Raw genomic sequence first — 22,500 nt, 5'->3', positions numbered from 1 at the left:
AGAGAGAGATATGAGAGGGAGAGAGAGAGAGAGAGATATGAGAGAGAGAGAGAGATATGAGAGGGAGAGATATGAGAGGGAGAGAGAGAGAGATATGAGAGAGATATGAGAGGGGGAGAGAGATATGAGAGGGAGAGAGATATGAGAGGGAGAGAGATATGAGAGGGAGAGAGATATGAGAGGGAGAGAGATATGAGAGGGAGAGAGATATGAGAGAGAGAGGGGGAGAGAAAGAGAGACATATGAGAGGGAGAGAGAGACATATGAGAGGGAGAGAGAGACGCACATCATGGAGAGACGCTAGAGAGATTGAGCCACATCAGGGAGAGCTAAAGATCAGAGAGAGATTGAGACATGAGGGAGATCAGAGAGCGCGAGAGAGAGAGGCAGGCATCGTAGTGAGAGAGAGATAGAAATCAGAGCGTGAGAGATTGAGACCTGAGGGCGAGGCACATCAGAGAGAGTAAGACATGAGAGAGATTGAGATCGGAGAGAGCGAGACATCCGAGTTTGAGACATGAGAGCGAGGCACATCAGAGAGAGAGGGAGGAACGGCAAAGAGAATCCAGAGGGAGAGAGAGGGACCTTTTTGAGAGGTACACACCATGCCAATTAGGTTATAACAACATTATCTACTAAAGTGTGCAAAAGAATGGTGTTTTGTGTGTACAACCACTACACTAAAAATCCAATGCATTTTGGTTCAGAAAGACCACCTTCATCAGGATTTGGGAAGAGAAAATATACGGGACTTAATAATGGTGAAGAGATCCCAAAGAGGAGTTACAAGGGTCTGCGGCTGTAGTAGAAAATCCTGCATATAGTCAACCTGTGCTTTGCCCATACATGGTAGAGTAACGGGTACCTTTTTAATGCTTGGTCTATCAGCTGCTTATGCTTTCCTCGCTTTCATTCAAACTTTGCTCTGGTCACCCAGGAGTGGTCACTTCCCTTCTTTTTAATGTGGAGGTGGGGAGGGAGTCCCTTGCCACGTGTAAGCTCCAAGTCACCAGGAGGGTTTCTTCTCTTCTCTTCTCTTTTCTCTTCTCTTCTCCTTCTCTTCTTCTCTTCTCCTTCTCTTCTTCTCTTCTCCTTATCCTTCTTCTCTTCTCCTTATCCTTCTTCTCTTCTCCTTATCCTTCTTCTCTTCTCCTTATCCTTCTTCTCTTCTCCTTATCCTTCTTCTCTTCTCCTTATCCTTCTTCTCTTCTCCTTATCCTTCTTCTCTTCCCCTTCTCTTATCCTTCTTCTCTTCCCCTTCTCTTATCCTTCTTCTCTTCTCCTTATCCTTCTTCTCTTCTCCTTATCCTTCTTCTCTTCTCCTTATCCTTCTTCTCTTCCCCTTCTCTTATCCTTCTTCTCTTCTCCTTCTCTTATCCTTCTTCGCTTCTCCTTCTCTTATCCTTCTTCTCTTCTCCTTCTCTTATCCTTCTTCTCTTCTCCTTCTCTTATCCTTCTTCTCTTCTCCTTCTCTTCTCCTTCTTCTCTTCTCCTTCTCTTATCCTTCTTCTCTTCTCCTTCTCTTATCCTTCTTCGCTTCTCCTTCTCTTATCCTTCTTCTCTTCTCCTTCTCTTATCCTTCTTCTCTTCTCCTTCTCTTATCCTTCTTCTCTTCTCCTTCTCTTCTCCTTCTTCTCTTCTCCTTCTCTTATCCTTCTTCTCTTCTCCTTCTCTTATCCTTCTTCTCTTCTCCTTCTCTTATCCTTCTTCTCTTCTCCTTCTCTTCTCCTTCTTCTCTTCTCCTTCTCTTATCCTTCTTCTCTTCTCCTTCTCTTATCCTTCTTCTCTTCTCCTTCTCTTATCCTTCTTCTCTTCTCCTTCTCTTATCCTTCTTCTCTTCTCCTTCTCTTCTCCTTCTTCTCTTCTCCTTCTCTTCTCCTTCTTCTCTTCTCCTTCTCTTATCCTTCTTCTCTTCTCCTTCTCTTATCCTTCTTCTCTTCTCCTTCTCTTATCCTTCTTCTCTTCTCCTTCTCTTCTCCTTCTCTTCTCCTTCTTCTCCTTCTCTTCTCCTCCTTCTTCTCTTTATCCTTCTTCTCTTCTCCTCCTTCTTCTCTTCTCCTTATCCTTCTTCTCCTTCTCTTCTTCTCCTTCTCCTTCTCTTCTCCTCCTTCTTCTCTTTATCCTTCTTCTCTTCTCCTCCTTCTTCTCTTCTCTTTATCCTTCTTCTCTTCTCCTTATCCTCCTTCTTCTCTTCTCCTTATCCTCCTTCTTCTCTTCTCCTTATCCTCCTCCTTCTTCTCTTCTCCTTATCATCATCCTCCTCCTTCTCTTCTCCTTCTCTTCTCCTTCTCTTCTCCTTCCCTTCTCCTTCTCTTTTCCTTATCCTTCTTCTCTTCTCTTTATCCTTCTTCTCTTCTCTTTATCCTTCTTCTCTTCTCTTTATCCTTCTTCTCTTCTCTTTATCCTTCTTCTCTTCTCTTTATCCTTCTTCTCTTCTCTTTATCCTTCTTCTCTTCTCCTTATCCTCCTTCTCTTCTCCTTCTCCGCTCCTTCCCTTCTCCTTCCCTTCTCCTTCCCTTCTCCTTCTCTTCTCCTTATCCTTCTTCTCTTCTCTTTATCCTTCTTCTCTTCTCCTTATCCTTCTTCTCTTCTCCTTCTCTCCTCCTTCCCTTCTCCTTATCCTTCTCCTTATCCTATCCTTCCCTTCTCCTTATCCTTCTTCTCTTCTCCTTATCCTCCTTCCCTTCTCCTTATCCTCCTTCCCTTCTCCTTATCCTCCTTCCCTTCTCCTTATCCTCCTTCCCTTCTCCTTATCCTTCTTCTCTTCTCCTTATCCTTCTTCTCTTCTCCTTATCCTTCTTCTCTTCTCCTTATTCTCCTTCTCTTCTCCTCCTTATTCTCCTTCTCTTCTCCTCCTTATCCTCCTTCTCTTCTCCTTCTCTTCCTCTGCCATGGGGAAATAGAGCAGAGGGGCTGATAGGGAAGAGAAGTATAAGTAGCCGCATGGGCTGACATAGAAGTAAGCTTTGCATGGACAAAGCACAGGTACTCTTTAGTCCTTATTCACACATGCTGGCAATGAACACAAACATTTATCAAATTGCTATTATTACAAAAGGGACACCCAAAACAATTGCAGAAGGACGTTTCAGTTGACGGGTCTGTTTTTTGTTGACAGGTGTAAGGCAGAACCTGCCACGTCCAGATACCTACTCGCATTTCAACCCTCGATACAAGACCTCAAGCCTGGCCAAGGTATAAAGCTCCAGTCTGAATTTTTTAGTTTGTCTAAAGTTCAATAATGCGATAGATATAAAGATAAATGTCTGTGTGGCTCTCAAGTGACATACATGTGTTCTGTGCAGGGATTGAGCCATCCTCCAGCTGGCCAGGAGATGTTGGCCCTCAAAGCTGTCATTGGATATAATGGCAATGGTAGAGGGAACATAGCTTGGAGCCCTGATACAGGTACATCTTAATGTTTTGTCATTGAATTTCTTTCCTTTAACCCTTTCACTGCCAGAGCCGTTTTCGCGTGTTTGTTTTTTTTTTTTGTTTTTTTTTTTGCACACGGTTTAAATAAAAAAACTGGGCCTGAGGATTGCATAGAACTCCTACCAAAACATAATATATTTTCTGGTAAAATATAAAAGCAGAGGTTGTACCGAGTAAAAGGTTGCCCAAAATGTCAAACCCTAAAGCGGAACTTCACCGTAAAGTGAAACTCCTGCTTATCGGAACCCTCCCCCCCTCCGGTGTCACATTTGACACCTTTCAGGGGGGAGGGGGGTGCAGATACCGGTCTAAAGACAGGTATTTGCACCCACCTCCAGCCACAGTCATGGGCAGACTGCGGGCATGACGTCACCTCCCGTCCCCCGTTGTGTTCTGGGAACACTCGGCTCCCCATACACAGCGGGAGCCAATCGGCAGGCGTAGCGCGACTCGCGCATGCGCCATAGGGAACCGGGCAGTGAAGCCGGAGCGCTTCACTTCCTGGTTCCCTCACTGAGGATGGCGGGGGGAGCAGCAGAGTGACAAGCGATCGCTCATCCTCTGCTGCGATCGGCGCTGGACTCCAGGACAGGTAAGTGTCCTAATATTAAAAGTCAGCAGCTGCAGTATTTGTAGCTGCTGGCTTTTAATATTTTTTTTCTCAGTGGAGCTCCGCTTTAAATTTGCATGTGCCCGTGAAATGGCAACAAATGTAACCCTGTATTTTTTGACTATAGGTCATCAGTTTAATGGGGGAGGTCTGGTGCTAGAATTATTGCTCTCAATCCAGTGTATACGTGTATCGCAATTAGCGTTTTCATGCGTAGACACTGGCGACGCATGCATTTACATTTTGTATGTGTGAATACGTAGGCATAAAAAAAAAAAATGGGGTGGTAGGGGGGATTTTATATGCTTTGGTATAGTGGTCTGTCTCTAGAGGTCCAATACCCTCTACGGAGTCATATCTCTGAAATCGGCAAAGCATATGCTCCTTGCTAATTGCAGAGGTATAGGTCTGACTTAGAAGGGGTTGTTGTGTAAGACCTTTACAGAGAGACCACTGCTTCCCCACAGAGAGCAAGGGTCCATCTATGCAGCTGCTGGCAGGGATCAGGATTTTCTACTTTTTTGTTTCAATGTGCTTGAAATGTATTTGGCTGATTTTAACCTGAAGGCTCAGCTGGGCTTTAAAGTGAGTTCCACCCAAAAATTTAACTTCCGCTGTTTGGATTCCCCCACTCCGGAGTCACATTTGGCGGGGGGCAGATGCCTGTTTAATACAGGTATTTGCCCCCCACTTCCACCGAAATATTGCAGCAATATCCGCAACGATCCGTGTCATGTCCGGCCCCACCTACCCGTCCCCTTTGTCTTCTGGGAGACGGACGGGTCACCGAAGACAGCGGGGACCACTCAGAACGCGCGACTCGCACATGTGCAGTAGGGAACCAGGCTATGAAGCTGAAAGGCTTCACTTCCTGATTCCTTTACTTAAGATAGCGGTGCCTCCACCCGGAGCCGAGGGACAGGTGGGCTTCGGGGGAGGACATTGCGGGCGCTCGACAGGTAAGTGTCCTTATTTTAAAAGTCTGCAGCTGCAGTATTTTTTTTGGCGGAACTCCACTTTAATTTCATAACCTCTCCACTGTATGTGAACCTTCTTTTTTACTTCTGATCTTTTTAGGCTTTTTTGCATACACATGTGGCTGCATAGTGGTGGTGGAGGATCTTCATTCAGGATCACAGCGCCATTGGTTGGGACATCCAGAGGAGATCTCTACTTTGGCACTAACTCATGATGCTCTGGTGAGTGTATTGACAAGACTTCCTTCATGTTTGTTCAGTTTTCCTGCCCCCCCCCCCCCCCCCCTTATGTTTTATCTCCTTAGTTTTGCCATCTAATCATTGTTTGTAATACGCTGTCCATTTCCATCTATCTCTAGGTCCTGGCCTCCTCCTCTGGCTCTGGAGATGGCTCTTCTCTGTGTCAGATAAGAATCTGGAACACACAGGAGGGCTTGTGTACTAAAATTCTGCAGTGCCATAGCACAGAGGTTCAGGCTATGAACTTCTCCCGAGATGACAGACTGCTAATCACTGTTGGTCAGTACCCTTTCTTTTCATTGTCCGCAGTGGTAAAACACACAGGGTTGATTTACCAAGGGCACTTTCACACTGAGGCGGGGGTCCGTTGGCGATAAAGCGCTGCTAGTTTTAGCTGTGCTTTTAGGCCACTAGCGAGGCGCTTTTGCCCCCCAATAGCGGACGAAGAGCGGGTTAAAATCGCCCGTGTTGTGGCGCTTCCGGAGCGCTGCCCATTCGTTTCAATGGGCAGGGGCGGCATAGAAGTGCTGTATACAAGCAGGTTAGTTTGGGAAGGAGTTGGGTGTGACGGGTTCAACTGTTATTTTGCTACTCGTTACAGTGAATTCACAACACAATATAACCTTACAGCAGGGGCGGACTGACAACTCATGGGGCTCCCGGGCAATCGAAGATTATGGGGCCCCCGGGCTTACAGATGGCCACTACGCCAGGAGGCAGGGCAGCTAAAATTTCAGGATTTTCACATCAAAAGCATGTCGGTTTTAGACATATCAGGGACAGATGTAAAAAAAAAAACACAGATTTGAACATACTGTCCCTGGTTTTATTGATCCTGGCAACCCTGATGGGGCCCCCTAGTGGCATGGGGCTCTCGGGCAGTGCCCGAGAGCCCCAATGGTCAGTCCGCCCTTGCCTTACAGTAGCCATATGCAAAATAGAATCGGCCAGCTACTTGACCTCATACTTGTATACCACGTCCCAGCTCCCTGGTGTGCATGACGGCATCAATACTATTTCATTGTTACTACCCACATTATCTACCTGCTTTTTATTTTATTTATTTTTGCTTTTTTGTAGTATGATCACCGCACTTTATGGAATCAAACATGTAAACATAGCATTACTGAGCCATGTTTCTCTTCTGTTGTCCATCAGGTGACTTTAGAGATGGGAAGCTTGCTTTGTGGAGCACCAGGACCTATGAGCTGTTGGCCAGCAGTCGGATATGCCAGCCTGTGCACGCCATATTCTTTAATCCAGCACATGCCAACAGCTTTTCCTGTGTGGGCACCGGAGCTGTGAGTTTCTGGCGTATAGAGGAACAGGGAATGTCCACTCAGATGAAGGTGAGTGACTTTAGTGCTATAAAGCAACACTGGCTATTCTTATGTACCTCCTTTTTTAAATATTAGTCGTCTTTAAAGCGTAGTTCCACCCAAAAATGGAACTTCCACTTTTCGGATTCCAGGGGGGAGGAGGGAGCAGATATATATATATATATATATATATATATATATATATATATATATATATATATATATATATATACTTTTTATTAAAGGGCTCAGAGGTCCCCAGGGCCCCATGTGGCAAACCCCCCTTTTCTTTTTTTTTTTTTTATAAATGTTTTTTTTTTTTTTTTAAAAAGGGCCCAGAGGTCCCCAGGGCCCTGGATGGAAACTCCGCCTTTTTTTTCTTTTATAACTGTTTTTTTTTTGTGTTTTTTTTTTAATAAAGGGCCCAGAGGTTTCTTTTTTTATTAAAGGGCCCAGAGGTCCCAGATGGCAATCCCCCTTTTTTTTATAATTTCTTTTTATAAAAATAATAATAATTTGTGTATATGTATATATATATGTATGTGTGTGTGTGTGTATGTGTGTGTGTGTGTATGTATGTATGTATGTGTATATATATATATATATATATATATATATATATATATATATATATATATATATATATATATATATATATATATATATATATATATATATATATAGCCCAAGGCCCCGGATGGCTACCCCCCTTTTTTTATATATATTTTTCTTCTTTTTTTTTTTTTTTTTTTAAAGGACCCTCCCGCTTCTCAATTCGCGGCCGCCCCCCCCCTCCCGCTTCTCAATTTCACCAGTTTATCTGCTCCAGGGGGCCCATGCCTGAAGCTGTGTAAGGGGCTCCATAATTCCTGATGGCGGCCCTGTACAAGTGTAAACTGACCCTTTTTAAGACTTTTCTGTCCGCTCCCTCATTGACTCGCCCCCTGTGTTCCCTCAGGTGTACAGAGCTCCGGTGCCAGATGAGGTTGGCACAGCTGAGTTGACCTCCATGGCCTATAACCCGACCTCCCTGCTGTATACCGGCTGCAGCACAGGGCAGGTATGTGTGTGGGATGCTCAGAGTCACCGCTGCTTCATGACGTGGGAAGCGGACGAGGGAGAGATCGGTAAGTGTCAGCAATTCAGCACCCCCCCCCATGCTGGCGGATCATCTCTATTTGTGCTGCACTCTGTAATGCGTTGTTTTTCCACTAGGTGTCCTGTTGTGCAGGGGAAACAGGCTGGTGACCGGCAGTAACAGTCGCCGGCTCAGACTCTGGGCAGTGGCTGTGGTTCAAGAGCTGAGAGAAAAGGGATCTGAAGCCAGGTACGTATGATAAATACCCGGTGCTGCCCCCCCGCCCATATTCAAATAACACGGAGAGCCCTGGTGACTGAAGATGTACCTAACCTTACAGAGACCCTGTTACCAACTTAAAGAGTTGCCTGTAAATGCGCAGGAAAATAAAGTATATGCAAAAATGCTCACTTGCAACGTAGGAAGTGCTACCAACACAGTGCCATGGGTGGGGGGGAACAGAGGATGCTACAGTGTGGGGGGGGAGTGGGGGTATGAGAAATACAAAGGACACTGCTTTTGGGGGATGGGTAAGGCACTTTCACTGCTTTCAGGGAGCAGAGGACACTGCTCTGGGATGGGGGGGGGGGGGGGGTATATGCCAATACAGTGGGAGGGGGAGTGATGTGACGGCGGGCAGAGGACACTGTTTTGCATGGGAGGTGTACAGGACACTACTGTGGGGAGTGATGTGAAGGGAGGCAGAGGACACTACTGTGAGGAGTGATGTGAAGGGGGGCAGAGGACACTACTGTGGGGAGTGATGTGACGGCGGGCAGAGGACACTACTGTGGGGAGTGATGTGACGGCGGGCAGAGGACACTGTTGTGCATGGGAGGGGTACAGGACACTACTGTGGGGAGTGATGTGAAGGGGGGCAGAGGACACTACTGTGGGGAGTGATGTGAAGGGAGGCAGAGGACACTACCGTGGGGAGTGATGTGAAGGGGGGCAGAGGACACTACTGTGGGGAGTGATGTGAAGGGAGGCAGAGGACACTACTGTGGGGAGTGATGTGAAAGGGGGGCAGAGGACACTACTGTGGGGCGTGATGTGAAGGGGGGCAGAGGACACTACTGTGGGGAGTGATGTGAAAGGGGGGCAGAGGACACTACTGTGAGGAGTGATGTGAAGGGAGGCAGAGGACACTACTGTGGGGAGTGATGTGAAGGGGGGCAGAGGACACTACTGTGGGGCGTGATGTGAAGGGGGGCAGAGGACACTACTGTGAGGAGTGATGTGAAAGGGGGGCAGAGGACACTACTGTGGGGAGTGATGTGAAAGGGGGGCAGAGGACACTACTGTGGGGCGTGATGTGAAGGGGGACAGAGGACATTACTGTGGGGCGTGATGTGAAGGGGGGCAGAGAACACTACTGTGGGTGGTGATGTGAAGGGGGGCAGAGGACACTACTGTGGGGCGTGATGTGAAGGGGGGCAGAGGACACTACTGTGAGGAGTGATGTGAAAGGGGGGCAGAGGACACTACTGTGGGGAGTGATGTGAAGGGGGGTAGAGGACACTACTGTGGGGAGTGATGTGAAAGGGGGGCAGAGGACATTACTGTGGGGCGTGATGTGAAGGAAGGCAGAGAACACTACTGTGGGAAGTGATGTGAAAGGGGGGCAGAGGACATTACTGTCATGTGACTGTGTTCTTCATGCCGTCTTTTTATTGGGCGATTTTTTTCGTTTGTTTTTTTAGGGTGCTGCCTAGTACCCCCCACCCCACAGGTTTTTACTTTCCTCCATGTTCTCCAACTTCTGAAAGGTTTCCTACCCCTGATATAGAGTGTCACTAGAATGACGGTACCGAGTCTGCTGGGGTGCGGACGACATATCCAAGGGGGTGGCACACTCTCAAGGCTTTTGGATTTCCACACAAGAGGGGCTTTTACAGGGACATAACATGCCTAAATCATGCAAGCAAAGGACGATTGTTGTGAAAGTGAATTGCCTGGTGAAAGGGTCTCTTTAAATGGTACAATGTGATCAGAGCTGTTTTTCTTTGCAGCACTGAGGTCCTAGGTAGAGTTTCCCCTAGGCCTCTCTGTATATTCTCTCGCGGTTTTCTTTTTTCCTAGTGCTTTGGTATCCTCCCACATATATGGACAGGAATGTTCTATGTACTCTATATAAGAAACATGGTAGTAAGGCTGGCCAATAAACTTGTCTGTCTTTTTTTTTAGTTCCTCTTCTGTCCTGATGGAGCAAGAGATGACACTAGATGGCGCTATTGTCAGCGCATCATTCGATGATGCCTTGGAAATGGGCATTGTGGGCACAACGGCTGGTACATTATGGTACATCAACTGGGTAGAGAGTACCAGCATCCGTCTAATCAGCGGTCACAGGAACAAGGTACCGTGACAGAGAATCATCCGGAGGGAGGGATTAATAAAGTAATGTCCTTTTATTTGATTTCCTGTGTTACAAGTTTTTAATTGCTTGTTCAGGTGACAGATCTGGCGGTGGCACCGGGAGAGGCTCATTGTGCCACATGTGGGGAGGATGGCAGCGTGCGTGTCTGGTCCCTGCACAGCTTCGAGCTTCTTCTACAGTTCCAAGTACTTAATCAGGTAAAGGTGCTAAAGGTAGGAACCAGGGAAGGCATAAATCTAGGCAGATTAAACCTCAGGTTTCAAATGTGTCTTCAGTCTACGAGCCCTTTAACCACTTTGGAAGATAGAAAGGTAACGGCAACCCAATTCATACACCAGATCCACTCACAGGTGCCTGAGCTCGATGTATCTCATCACACTCCTACGTCATAAACAGTAGACAGAGCCGGCAACACTGAAATCTATGAAGCGTGGTTTATTGGTACATCAAAGTAACAATAAAACGGACGCGTTTCGTCAGAAGCCTTAGTCGTAGCTTGATGCTTCTTTATTGTCACTCAGATCTACCAATCGAGTGACAAGGATTTCAGTGTTGCTGGCTCTTTCTACCCTTTTATATATTTATTTATATATTTATATATATATATATATATATATATATATATATATATATATATATATATATATATATATATATATATATATATATATATATATATATATATATATATATATATATATATATATATATAAAATCTCAAAATGTAAAGTCCTGAGCTACTAGCCAGGCCTCAAGGCGTACTCGCCACCATTTTCCCCCGCCCAACCCCTACCATGTCCCGCCCCTAGACACGCCCTCATAAATCTCATGAAATTACACTTAAATGTTTTATGCAGAATTAAGTTATAAAAATAAATATTAACAACACTTTATCTGTGCCCAAAAATGCAGCCTGCCCATGTCTACCAATGCAGCATGTGTCCCCAGGGCAGCAAAACGTCCCCCACTTTGCAGCCAGAGTTCCCCGCCGCATGTCTTATACAGCCCCTCCCCCCCCTTGACCGGGTAACTTTGATAGACAGATCACCCATCCAATCCTGGGATGGGTGATCTGTCTATCAAAGTTTCCCGGACAAGGGGGGAGGGGCTGTATATGACGCGCGCGGTGGGGAACACAGCTATTGAATTGAAAGCCGTCATGTTCCCTGCGGTTTGAACAACGCGGCGGTTCGTCTCCTACCCAGCAAAGGTTGGCTGCAATAGTGTGGGGGGGACGCTGGCTGCAATAGTGTGGGGGGACCAGGCGGCGGCGGCGACAGCAGCAGCAGCGGAGACTCTCCTCTCCTTGCTCGCCCCCCCTGCTCCCAGGCAGCCCACACTCGCCAGCCCTCAAAATTTACTCGCAAAATGCGAGCAGGCGAGTGTAAATTTTGAGGGCTGTATATATATATATATATAATTGTTTGGGGATTCTGTGTCTTTTTTTTTTTTTTTTTTGCTCAAAAACGCTGATTTTTACATGTAGGAGAGAAATGCCAGAATAGGCCCGGATGGGAAGTGGTTAATTTATTATAACATGCTTACTGTTGTGCACAGAGCTGCTTGTGTCTTGACTGGAGCCCCCACAGTGCATCAGGCCAGAGGATCGCCGCTGGGTACAGCGATGGGACCATCCGAATCTTCAGCGTGTCCAAAACAGAGATGGAGATGAAGATTCACCCGCACCCTTGTGCTGTCACCGCCATTGCTTTCTCCCTGAGCGGTAAGTGACCTCATTAAAGTGGAGGTTCACCCGAAAAGTACATTTTTAACCTTAGATTGAGGCTCATTTTGTCTAGGGGAATCGGCTAGTTGTTTTAAAAACGAAGCAGTACTTACCGTTTTAGAGAGCGATCTTCTCCGCCGCTTCCGGGTATGGGCTGCGGGACTGGGCGTTCCTATTTGAATGACAGTCTTCCAACAGGCTTCCGACGGTTGCATCTATCGCGTCACGATTTTCCGAAAGCAGCCGAACGTCGGTGCGCAGGCGCCGTATAGAGCCGCACCGACGTTCGGCTTCTTTCGGCTACTCGTGACGCGATGTATGCGACCGTCGGAAGCCTGTCAATCAAATAGGAACGCCCAGTCCCGAAGACCATACCCGGAAGCGGCGGAGAAGATCGCGCTCTAAAACGGTAAGTAACCCGATTCCTCTAGACAAATCTAATGTTAAAAAAAAAAATGTCGGGTTAACTCCCGCTTTAACCTGTCCTGGGCTAGGCTATAGAGGGAGCACCAATGACTGTCGTGTCTCTGACGCAGGTGAAGTGTTGATATCGGGTGGAAAGGATGGCTTGATGGCGATCAGCAGCACCAGTACAGGAATGACGGTCCGAGTACTAAGTGATCACAAAGGATCCCCCATCAGCACTATTCAGTGCTCACGTAGAAGGGTAACTATTGGCATGGAGAGATTCTATGAGACACAAAAGGTCATAGATTCTTTTTTTTTTTTTTTTTCTTAGGAGGCGGGGCTAAAACTTTAGAAAACTTTTAGCCAGATTCAGAAACACTGGCTTAAGTTTGTGCGGGCGTAGCATATCTCAGATACACTACGCCGCCGTAACTTAGGTACTGTATTCACAAAGAACTTGCGTCCTAAGTTACGGCGGCGTAGTGTAAATGGGCCGGCGTAAGCGCGGGTAATTCAAAGTAAGCTGTAGTGGGCGTGTTGTATGGTAATGACTCGTGACCTCACGTAAATGACACACCTAACGAACGGCGCATGTGCCGTCCGTGGACGTATCCCAGTGCGCATGCTCAAAATCACGTCGCAAATAGTCAATGCTTTCGACGTGAACTTAACCTATGCCCAGCCCCATTCTGAATCGGCTTACGCAATTGACGTGAAATTCGACGGCTGTTCCGACGTCCATACTTAACATTGGCTGCGCCATCTTTTTGGTGGTTTATCTTTACGCCTGCAAAACGCCTTATGTAAACGGCGTAGCTTACTGCGACGGGCGTGCGTACGTTCGTGAATAGGCGTATCTTGCTCATTTACATATTCTCGGCGTAAATCGACGTACACGCCCCTAGTGGCCAGCGTAAATATGCAGCTAAGATACGACGGCGTAGGAGACTTACGCCGGTCGTATCTTAGCAACAGAGAAGCGTATCTCAATTTGAGCATACGCTTAAAGATACGACGGCGCGGATTCGGACTTACAACGGCGTATCTACTGATACGCTGTCGTAAGTCTTTGCGAATCTGCCTATTTTTGTTTAGACTGGATTTCTCTTTTAAAGTTGTCTCCTTTTTTTTAAATCACAATGTTTTCCTGTTTTGTGTAGTCTGAGGAACTGGGCCTACCTGGAGGAGAGGTCTGGTTGGCTGCGAGTCAGGACAGGCGTGTAAGCATCTGGGCTTCTGATTGGCCAAAGGATAAATGCGAGCTGTTGGATTGGATGAGCTTCCCAGCTCCGGACAGTGAGGAGGTGAGGCGAAAGTATCCCTAATGTGTGTTTTTACCTTTTTTTTTTTTTTTTTTTTTTTTTAGCCAATCTCCATCCTACATCCTTCCAGCAAGTTCCCCATGCTTCTCGGTTTTACCTTCAGCAGACTCCTGTACAGTGCTGCTCCATACCCTGCCTGATCGATCTGTAACTACAGGTCATGTGATCACCATGATTAAATCTGAGCCCTCCAGACTTCCCTTTTTAGTCTGGCACACTTGTACTTGCTCCTCTCCTGTGCTGAAATGGCTTACTCTGATTTCTGTGCACACTGTGAGCTTCTCGCAATGTGCATTGGAAGCTTCAGCAAATCAAATAGAATCCTCCTCATTTCCTAGCTGGAGGATTTCCAGCATCATCTAGGCTCCTGTGCAGCTCTTTTCATTCATTTTGATTTTTCATTCTTTGAATTTAAGGCTCAGGATCACACATGGGCATTATCTAGGGCCAGGGGGCCCAAACTTTCTAAACAAAGGGCCAGTTGACTGAGAAGGGCCAGACTGTAGTCATTGTGAGTAGAAATTGTCTTGGCGACAGTGGGCACATTAGGGGGAGGATATAGTTGGAGTCGGTGGGAGGGATAGTGCCCCAGCATTGGTGTTGGTGGAAGGGATAGTGCCCCATCATTGGTGTCAGTGGGAGGGATGGTGCCCCATCATTGGTGTCAGTGGGAGGGATAGTGCCCCAGCATTGGTGTTGGTGGGAGGGATAGTGCCCCAGCATTGGTGTTAGTGGGAGGGATAGTGCCCCAGCATTGGTGTCGGTGGGAGGGATAGTGCCCCAGCATTGGTGTTGGTGGGAGGGATAGTGCCCCATCATTGGTGTCAGTGGGAGGGATGGTGCCCCATCATTGGTGTCAGTGGGAGGGATAGTGCCCCAGCATTGGTGTTGGTGGGAGGGATAGTGCCCCAGCATTGGTGTTAGTGGGAGGGATAGTGCCCCAGCATTGGTGTTAGTGGAAGGGATAGTGCCCCAGCATTGGTGTCGGTGGGAGGGATAGTGCCCCAGCATTGATGTTAGTGGAAGGGATAGTGCCCCAGCATTGATGTTAGTGGGAGGGATAGTGCCCCAGCATTGGTGTTAGTGGGAGGGATAGTGCCCCAGCATTGGTGTCGGTGGGAGGGATAGTGCCCCAGCATTGGTGTCGGTGGAAGGGATAGTGCCCCAGCATTGGTGTTGGTGGAAGGGATAGTGCCCCAGCATTGGTGTTAGTGGGAGGGATAGTGCCCCAGCATTGGTGTTAGTGGGAGGGATAGTGCCCCAGCATTGGTGTTGGTGGAAGGGATAGTGCCCCAGCATTGGTGTTGGTGGGAGGGATAGTGCCCCAGCATTGGTGTCAGTGGGAGGGATAGTGCCCCATCATTGGTGTCAGTGGGAGGGATAGTGCCCCAGCATTGGTGTTGGTGGAAGGGATAGTGCCCCAGCATTGGTGTTGGTGGGAGGGATAGTGCCCCAGCATTGGTGTTAGTGGGAGGGATAGTGCCCCAGCATTGGTGTTAGTGGGAGGGATAGTGCCCCAGCATTGGTGTTGGTGGGAGGGATAGTGCCCCAGCATTGGTGTTGGTGGGAGGGATAGTGCCCCAGCATTGGTGTTGGTGGGAGGGATAGTGCCCCAGCATTGGTGTTGGTGGGAGGGATAGTGCCCCAGCATTGGTGTTGGTGGGAGGGATAGTGCCCCAGCATTGGAGTTGGTGGAAGGGATAGTGCCCCAGCATTGGTGTTGGTGGGAGGGAAAGTGCCCCAGCATTGGTGTTAGTGGGAGGGATAGTGCCCCAGCATTGGAGTTGGTGGAAGGGATAGTGCCCCAGCATTGGTGTCGGTGGAAGGGATAGTGCCCCAGCATTGGTGTTGGTGGGAGGGATAGTGCCCCAGCATTGGTGTTGGTGGGAGGGATAGTGCCCCAGCATTGGTGTTGGTGGGAGGGATAGTGCCCCAGCATTGGTGTTGGTGGGAGGGATAGTGCCCCAGCATTGGTGTTGGTGGGAGGGAAAGTGCCCCAGCATTGGTGTTAGTGGGAGGGATAGTGCCCCAGCATTGGTGTTGGTGGGAGGGATAGTGCCCCATCATTGGTGTCAGTGGGAGGGATGGTGCCCCATCATTGGTGTCAGTGGGAGGGATGGTGCCCCATCATTGGTGTCAGTGGGAGGGATAGTGCCCCAGCATTGGTGTTGGTGGGAGGGATAGTGCCCCAGCATTGGTGTCGGTGGGAGGGATAGTGCCCCAGCATTGGTGTTGGTGGGAGGGATAGTGCCCCATCATTGGTGTCAGTGGGAGGGATGGTGCCCCATCATTGGTGTCAGTGGGAGGGATAGTGCCCCAGCATTGGTGTTGGTGGGAGGGAAAGTGCCCCAGCATTGGTGTTAGTGGGAGGGATAGTCCCCCAGATAAAGGCAAGCAAAGGACTGCAGTTTGGAGACCTCTGATCTAGGGCGATCCACATGCAAATCCAAATAAAAATGAATAAGCTATTGCGCCGAATAGAACCCAGACATTATTTTAAAGTGTTTAAAAATGTATAGAAATCCTTTTATTATGCAATGTGGTTAAAATAAAAGGTATTTCTATCCAAAGGACCCCGATTTGGCCTTGCCCACCTTGGCAGCATTTTGCCCATGGCATTTGGGCACCGTGGTGTACACTGGATTCGGGTTGGAGAAGGAAGTTTTGTTTTACACCCTGGCTCAGAAACAGGTAATGTACTCTATCGACTGTTTGCTCTAAATTTAAAGTGTTACTAAAACCCAAATCAGTCTGTATATGCAGTAAAACATGCTTGTTGTACTCACTGTGGAACCTAAGGGGTTAATCCTCTGAATTGTGTATGAAGACTGTTTTGATACTGTCTTCTCTGGTCCTCCCCTTCTTGCATTGCCCCAAAACATCTCCAGATAAGATAGTTTGTGGAGTCAGGCTGCACATGCTCAGTTTGATGTTTATTGCTAGAGAGTTTTTTTTCTTTTCTTGGGAGGGTGCATGTGATCAGCACAGGGCCAATCCGCACTGTCCAGACAGAGGGTTTAGGGGTTCTGCAACCTCATAGGACAGTCATGAAAACTCCTCCTACAATCTTTAACCAGACACTGATCGAAGTCACAAGACTGCTATATACTGCTGATGAGAAAGGGTATCAAGCAGGTTATATTTACTAAAATAATTGTATTTCCATGTTCTGTGTACTGTGGGAGACCATATACAGTGAAGGTTTAGTAACACTTTAATTCTGTGTTTAGAGAAATGGGAAAGCTTCCATTGTTGCTCTCTGCTTTGTAAAATGCTCTCTGTCTGGCTGTCACCCTGATTTAAGCAGGATAGGGTCAGCACTTTTGAATTACTGACCAGGAACAAGTATAGAGAGACCATGGCCCAGATTCACGTAGGAGATACGCCGTCGTATCTCTGAGTCTGAGGCGCCGTATCTTGGCGCCTGATTCAATGAATCAGATACGCCAAAATTTCTCTAAGATACGACCAGCGTAAGTCTCCTACGCCGTCGTATCTTAACTGCATATTTACGCTGGCCGCTGGGGACGTGTGCGCTGATTTACGCCTAGAAATATGTAAATCGGCTAGATACGCCAATTCACGAACGTACGCCCGGCCGTCGCATTACAGATACGTCGTTTACGTTAGGCTTTTTCCAGCGTAAAGTTACCCCTGCTATATGAGGCGTACCAATGTTGGGTATGGACGTCGGGCCAGCGTCAAATTTTCCGTCGATTACGTCGTTTGCGTAAGTCGTTCGCGAATAGGGCTGTGCGTAAGTTCCGTTCACGTCGAAAGCATTGGCTTTTTGCGGGTTAATTTGGAGCATGCGCACTGGGATACTTTCACGGACGGCGCATGCGCTGTTCGGAGAAAGTGTCATTTACGTGGGGTCACAATACATTTACATAACACACGCCCACATCTTCCACATTTGAATTAGGTGGGCTTACGCCGGCCTATTTACGCTACGCCGCCGCAACTTTGCTTTGAAAATACGGCACTTGCCTGTCAAAGTTGCGGAGGCGTAACGTAAATAGACTACGTTACGCCCGCACAAAGATGCGCTCTCCTACGTGAATCCGGGACCATGAGTTTGGACTTCACTGGCTGCATGTGTGGGTTTTTATTTTTTATATATATATATATATATATATATATATATATATATATAATGTATGTGTATATATACAATGGCTCGGGAAGTCATGGCGCCAAATGCAGCCAGGCATCTAGCATTTTCAGAAGCACACCTGTATTTTCCTAGCACAGCAAATTCACAAATTGTCACTACCTTCTGGACCTTTTTTCTTTTTGTTTGGCTTTGCTGTATGATCTGTGTGCTCTTATCAATTTTATTTGTCCTGTGCAGGTTCTGCTGAGGATTCCTCTGGCGCACTTCGCCACCTCCCTGTCTATGTCGCCTGCAGCATCACTTCTTGCCCTGGGCAGCGGCGGTAGGTTCAATACATTAATGTCGTTCTGGACAAGAGTATCACTTGTGCCTCATTCTGCCATAATATTGGTAGGCTGAGTTGTCTGTATACTGCTTACAGCTAGACTCCAGGTAGATGTAAAGAGTCCCCCCCTCCAAAAAAAAAAAAATCCGTACCTGATTTTGACTTGTCATTTAGTCTTGCTTGTTTTCCTTGCCATGGCATGCCTTTCTTAACCACTTCAATACCGGGCTTTAAAACCCACCTCCTTCCCGGGCCTATTCTGGCACTTCTTTCCTACATGTACAAATCCTCATTCTTTTGCTAGAAAATTACTCAGAACCCCCAAACATTATATATGTTTTTTTAGCAGACACCCTAGGGAATAAAATGGCGGTCATTGCAACTTTTTATCTTGCACCGTATTTGCGCAATAATTTTTTAAACGGCTTTTTTTTGTAAAAAAAATGGTTTCATAAATTAAAAAATAACAAAACAGTAACGTTAACCCAATTTTTTGGTAAAATATGAAAGATGATGTTACGCCGAGTAACTAGATACCTAACATGTCACGCTTTAAAATTGCGTACACTCATGGAATGGCGCCAAACTTCGTTACTTTAAAATCTCCATAGGCGACACTTTAAAATGTTTACAGGTTGCCAGTTTAGAGTTACAGAGGAGGTCTAGTGCTAGAATTGTTGCACACGCTCTAACGCACGCGGCGACACCTCACATGTGTGGTTTGAACGACGTTTACATACGTGGGCGGGACTTACGTGTGCGTACGCTTCTGAGCGCGAGCTACCGGGGACAGGGGCATTTTAATTTTTTTATTATTATTTTTTCTTTTTTATTTTACCTTTTTCTTTATTTTTTACACTTTTTTTTACACTTTTTTTTTTTTTCAATCGCTTTTATTCCTATTACAAGGAATGTAAACATCCCTTGTAATAGGAATGTGTGTGACAGGTCCTCTTTAAGGAGAGATGCGGGGTCAATAAGACCCCACATCTCTCCTGCAGGCTGGAAAGAATGAGATCGTGAAAAAAAATTCACAGATCTCATTCAAACTAGCCGCAATTGCGGTTTGTTTACTTACGGGGACCCGGGCGTGACGTCATCACATCGCGCCCGGGCCTCCGACGGTCATAGAGATGACTGGTGACCAGATCGTCACCAGTCTTCTCTATGGCAAACATCCGGCGGACGGCGATCATCTCTCCGGGCCCCCGGTGGGACGGGAGAGCCCGGAGAAGCACCGGATGGCGGCGGGAGGGGGGGATGTCCCCTCCCGCCGCCTGTAAGAACGATCTAGCGGCGGAACCGCCGCTATGATCGTTCTTACGGTGCGCAGGATCGCCGCCGCTAAAAAATGATATCTCAATGATGCCTCCGGGTGCAGGCATCATTGAGATATCCCCCCCGCAAAGCCCATCACGTCATATGACGTCCACCCAGGATAACAGGTCCCCGTTTTGGACGTCATATGACGGCGTGCGGGTGTCAAGTGGTTAAAGTGGAACTTTGCCCATAACAACGTGATAAAAAAATAAATAAAATAGGAAGCGTACATTCCAGATTAATAATTATGCTACCAAAATAAGTTTATGCTATAAATTGCCTCCAGCATTGCTCCCATTTCTTCTTGCTGGAGGCTGCCATTTTGCTGAAGCCCAGAGCCCCTGAGCAGCAGTACATCTTTGGGCTTTCTGCAGATCGGCCTCTACAAACTTGGCACAGTGCCTAAAAATGGAGAGCAACTGAGCATGTGCAGAGCAGGGTGAAACAGTGTTTTGCTGGATTTTAAACAGTATAGGAGCTTATTTTGAATATTTTACACAACTATACAGTGGAACCTCAGATTGCGAAACGCTCGTTAACCGCGTTGCTCGCAATTTTTTTTTTTTAAAATCCTGACTTGGTCTCGCAAAACAAACAGGATTCAAGCCTCTGCGGTGTGCAGCAACTCATTTGGCCAGAGGTGCGGGGGTGCCAGAGCCGTTCGGAAATACTGTTTCCGAGCCTTTCCGGGGGTTTCCGTATCAGCTGAACGATCTCTGAGGCCTCGTACACACCACCGGATCTATCCGCTGGGATTTATCCCCGGATCAGTTCCAGCGGATAGATCCGGTGGTGTGTACGTCCGAGCGGACATTTATCGGCGGAAAAAATTCCAGCCGACGGATTTCCAGCGGATATAAATATCTTAGCATGCTAAGAAATCTATCCGCTGGAATCCTGTCCAGCGGATTGATCCGGTGGTCTGTACAGACTCACCGGATCAATCCGTCCGCTCCTCTCCCTCGCATGCGTCATAATGATTCGACGCATGCGTGGAAGTCTTTATCTTGCAGCGTCGCGCACGTCGGCGCGTCATCATCGCGGCGACGGCGCGACACGTCACCGCGGATGGATTCCGCGTGGATTTCGATCTGATGGTTAGTACAACCATCAAATCAAAATCCGCCAGAGGATTTATCCGCAGGAACAGTCCGGAGGACCGTTTCCAGCGGATAATCCTCTCGTGTGTACGGGGCCTTAGTATTTCCGAGTCTCTCCGGCACCCCCCACCTCTGGCCACATGCAGTATTGCATACAACAGAAGTCAATGTGGAACGAATTATCTTCGTTTCCATTGACTTCTATGGGGAAACTCGCTTTGATATGCGAGTGCTTTTTCCTGGAACGGATTATGTTCGTAAAAAAGGCTCCACTGTACCTGTAAAGGGATCCAGCCTGAGGTGATCTAGCAGGACTTACATTTTCAGACTAAAGTTCCACTATAAATGACTTCTTTCCTTTTTCACAGAGAGGCTTCTGCGTATCATCGACACCTTGGCTGGCACACAGCAAGACTTCTCTGCACACGATGACTGCATTCATCTATGCCGAGTATCGCCAACGGGCAACCTGCTCTTCACCGCGTCCTACAACCAAGTCCTCGTCTGGGATATCCAACATTCCTAACTCCTGTATTATTTTGGCAGATCGTCGGACTTTTTTACAATATGGCGGCCCCAGTGAGCTGTTGTAATGTATGCCAGGCAATAGTCCATAGCATCCAATCAGAAGTTTTAGAGGCCGGGTGAGCAGAAGATGATTTTGTGATTGGTTGCTGTGGGTTTTTCACTACCTGTGCACTTACTGGATAGAAAACCAAATGCAGGAGCTGACTGGTATGGTTGGACCTTTAGCCATCCCAAGGATCTGCAGTCACTCTGATTGTATTCAAAAAAGTTACATTCGCATGAAATGTCCCTGAAAAACTTGGGAATTGGTATTTTATAAGACCAGGATTTCTCTAGGGTTTACGTCATTGGCTGCTATTCAGAGTTCACCCTCTGTAACATGTTACACTCGTTTTCATGGTGTAATGTGTTACTGTAGCAGCAGCAGCCCCTCCAATCCCCCATTGTGACAGCGGGCCGGGGATCTTCTCCCCACACCTACTGTCGCACATCTTTTTTTTTTTTTTTTTTTGCTGGGCTATGCTTACCCCGCCGCGCCATTCACTTGCTGATGGCTTGTAGTTTCCTATGAACAACCATGGTGCTGATGAGCGCTCTAGGTAGTTCATTGAGTCTTCCTGTCATTGCGTAACTGCCTATCCATACGAAGTGTGAGCAGACAGACACACTGGGGTAGATTCAGGTACCTTTTGCGGCGGCGTATCTCCAGATACACCGCCGTAATTTGAATTCCACGCCCGCGTAGCGTTACGCCGATTCACAAAGGCAGTTGCGCTGAAAAAATAAGCTTCCTCCACCGACGTAACTTGATTGCGGTGGCGTAGAATTGTGTGCAATATAACTTTGGCCGCTACCGTTGTTGTCGGCGTAGAATATGCTAAATTCCTAGATACGCCGATTCACAAATGTACGTGCGCCCGGCGTTCGTTTTTTACGTCGTTTGCGTTAAGGCTTTTTTGGCGTAAGGCTGCTCCTGCTATTAGGAGGCGCAGCCAATGTTAAGTATGGACGTCGTTCCCGCTTCAAAATTTGAATTATTTACGTTGTTTGCGTAAGTCGTTCGCGAATAGGGCTGGACGTAATTTACGTTCACGTCGAAACCAATACGTCGTTACGCCGTACTTGGAAACAATGCACACTGGGATATGTACACGAACGGCGAATGCGCCGTTCGTAAATCACGTCAGGTCATCACATATTACCATAAAACACGCCCCCTTCCCCATTTGAATTACGCGCGCTTACGCCGCCCCATTTACGCTACGCCGCCGCGACTTACGGAGCAAGTGTTTTGTGAATACTGCACTTGCTCCTGTAAGTTGCGGAGGCGTAGCGTAAATACACTACACTGCGCCGCCGTAAATTATAGCGTAGTTACCTGAATCTACCCCACTGACTACAGTGGCGGCTACAAACTAACGCCACATATCCCCCAACCCCCCCCTCCTCCGTGGAAGAAGGACGGCGAATGAGAATCGTCGCAAGCACCCACACGTTTGATGTAGGAGAACGCGGCGGCCATCCACCGACACCCCTCCGTGGGAGACTGACCTTGACTTGGGAGGCATGGGGAAGGAATCGCCGGGTCATTGCCTATCCTCCTGGCTGAACAGGA

The 22,500-nt window shown here is 47.5% G+C and overlaps 1 protein-coding gene across 1 annotated transcript in view; it reads left to right on the top strand.

Annotated features, from left to right (window-relative positions):
- Window positions 1-21,624, top strand: part of WDR90 (WD repeat domain 90) — a 71,427-nt gene extending 49,803 nt beyond the window's left edge. Inside the window, exons 29-43 of the mRNA XM_040356311.1 lie at window positions 3,119-3,195; window positions 3,306-3,408; window positions 5,123-5,244; window positions 5,382-5,541; window positions 6,421-6,611; window positions 7,540-7,708; window positions 7,797-7,908; window positions 9,847-10,018; window positions 10,114-10,236; window positions 11,597-11,762; window positions 12,302-12,432; window positions 13,334-13,477; window positions 16,067-16,186; window positions 17,850-17,934; window positions 20,726-21,624. Coding sequence (XP_040212245.1) covers window positions 3,119-3,195; window positions 3,306-3,408; window positions 5,123-5,244; window positions 5,382-5,541; window positions 6,421-6,611; window positions 7,540-7,708; window positions 7,797-7,908; window positions 9,847-10,018; window positions 10,114-10,236; window positions 11,597-11,762; window positions 12,302-12,432; window positions 13,334-13,477; window positions 16,067-16,186; window positions 17,850-17,934; window positions 20,726-20,883 — 2,033 coding nt within the window. The 3' untranslated portion in view covers window positions 20,884-21,624. The remainder of the gene's footprint in view (window positions 1-3,118; window positions 3,196-3,305; window positions 3,409-5,122; window positions 5,245-5,381; window positions 5,542-6,420; window positions 6,612-7,539; window positions 7,709-7,796; window positions 7,909-9,846; window positions 10,019-10,113; window positions 10,237-11,596; window positions 11,763-12,301; window positions 12,433-13,333; window positions 13,478-16,066; window positions 16,187-17,849; window positions 17,935-20,725) is intronic.
- The last annotated feature ends 876 nt before the right edge of the window (window positions 21,625-22,500 follow it).

The sequence above is a fragment of the Rana temporaria genome, chromosome 6, assembly GCF_905171775.1.
Source record: "Rana temporaria chromosome 6, aRanTem1.1, whole genome shotgun sequence".
In the NCBI taxonomy this organism is placed as follows: Eukaryota; Metazoa; Chordata; class Amphibia; order Anura; family Ranidae; genus Rana; species Rana temporaria.
The sequence above is the reverse complement of the archived record's forward strand: the minus strand, read 5'-3'. Positions and strand labels throughout refer to the sequence as shown.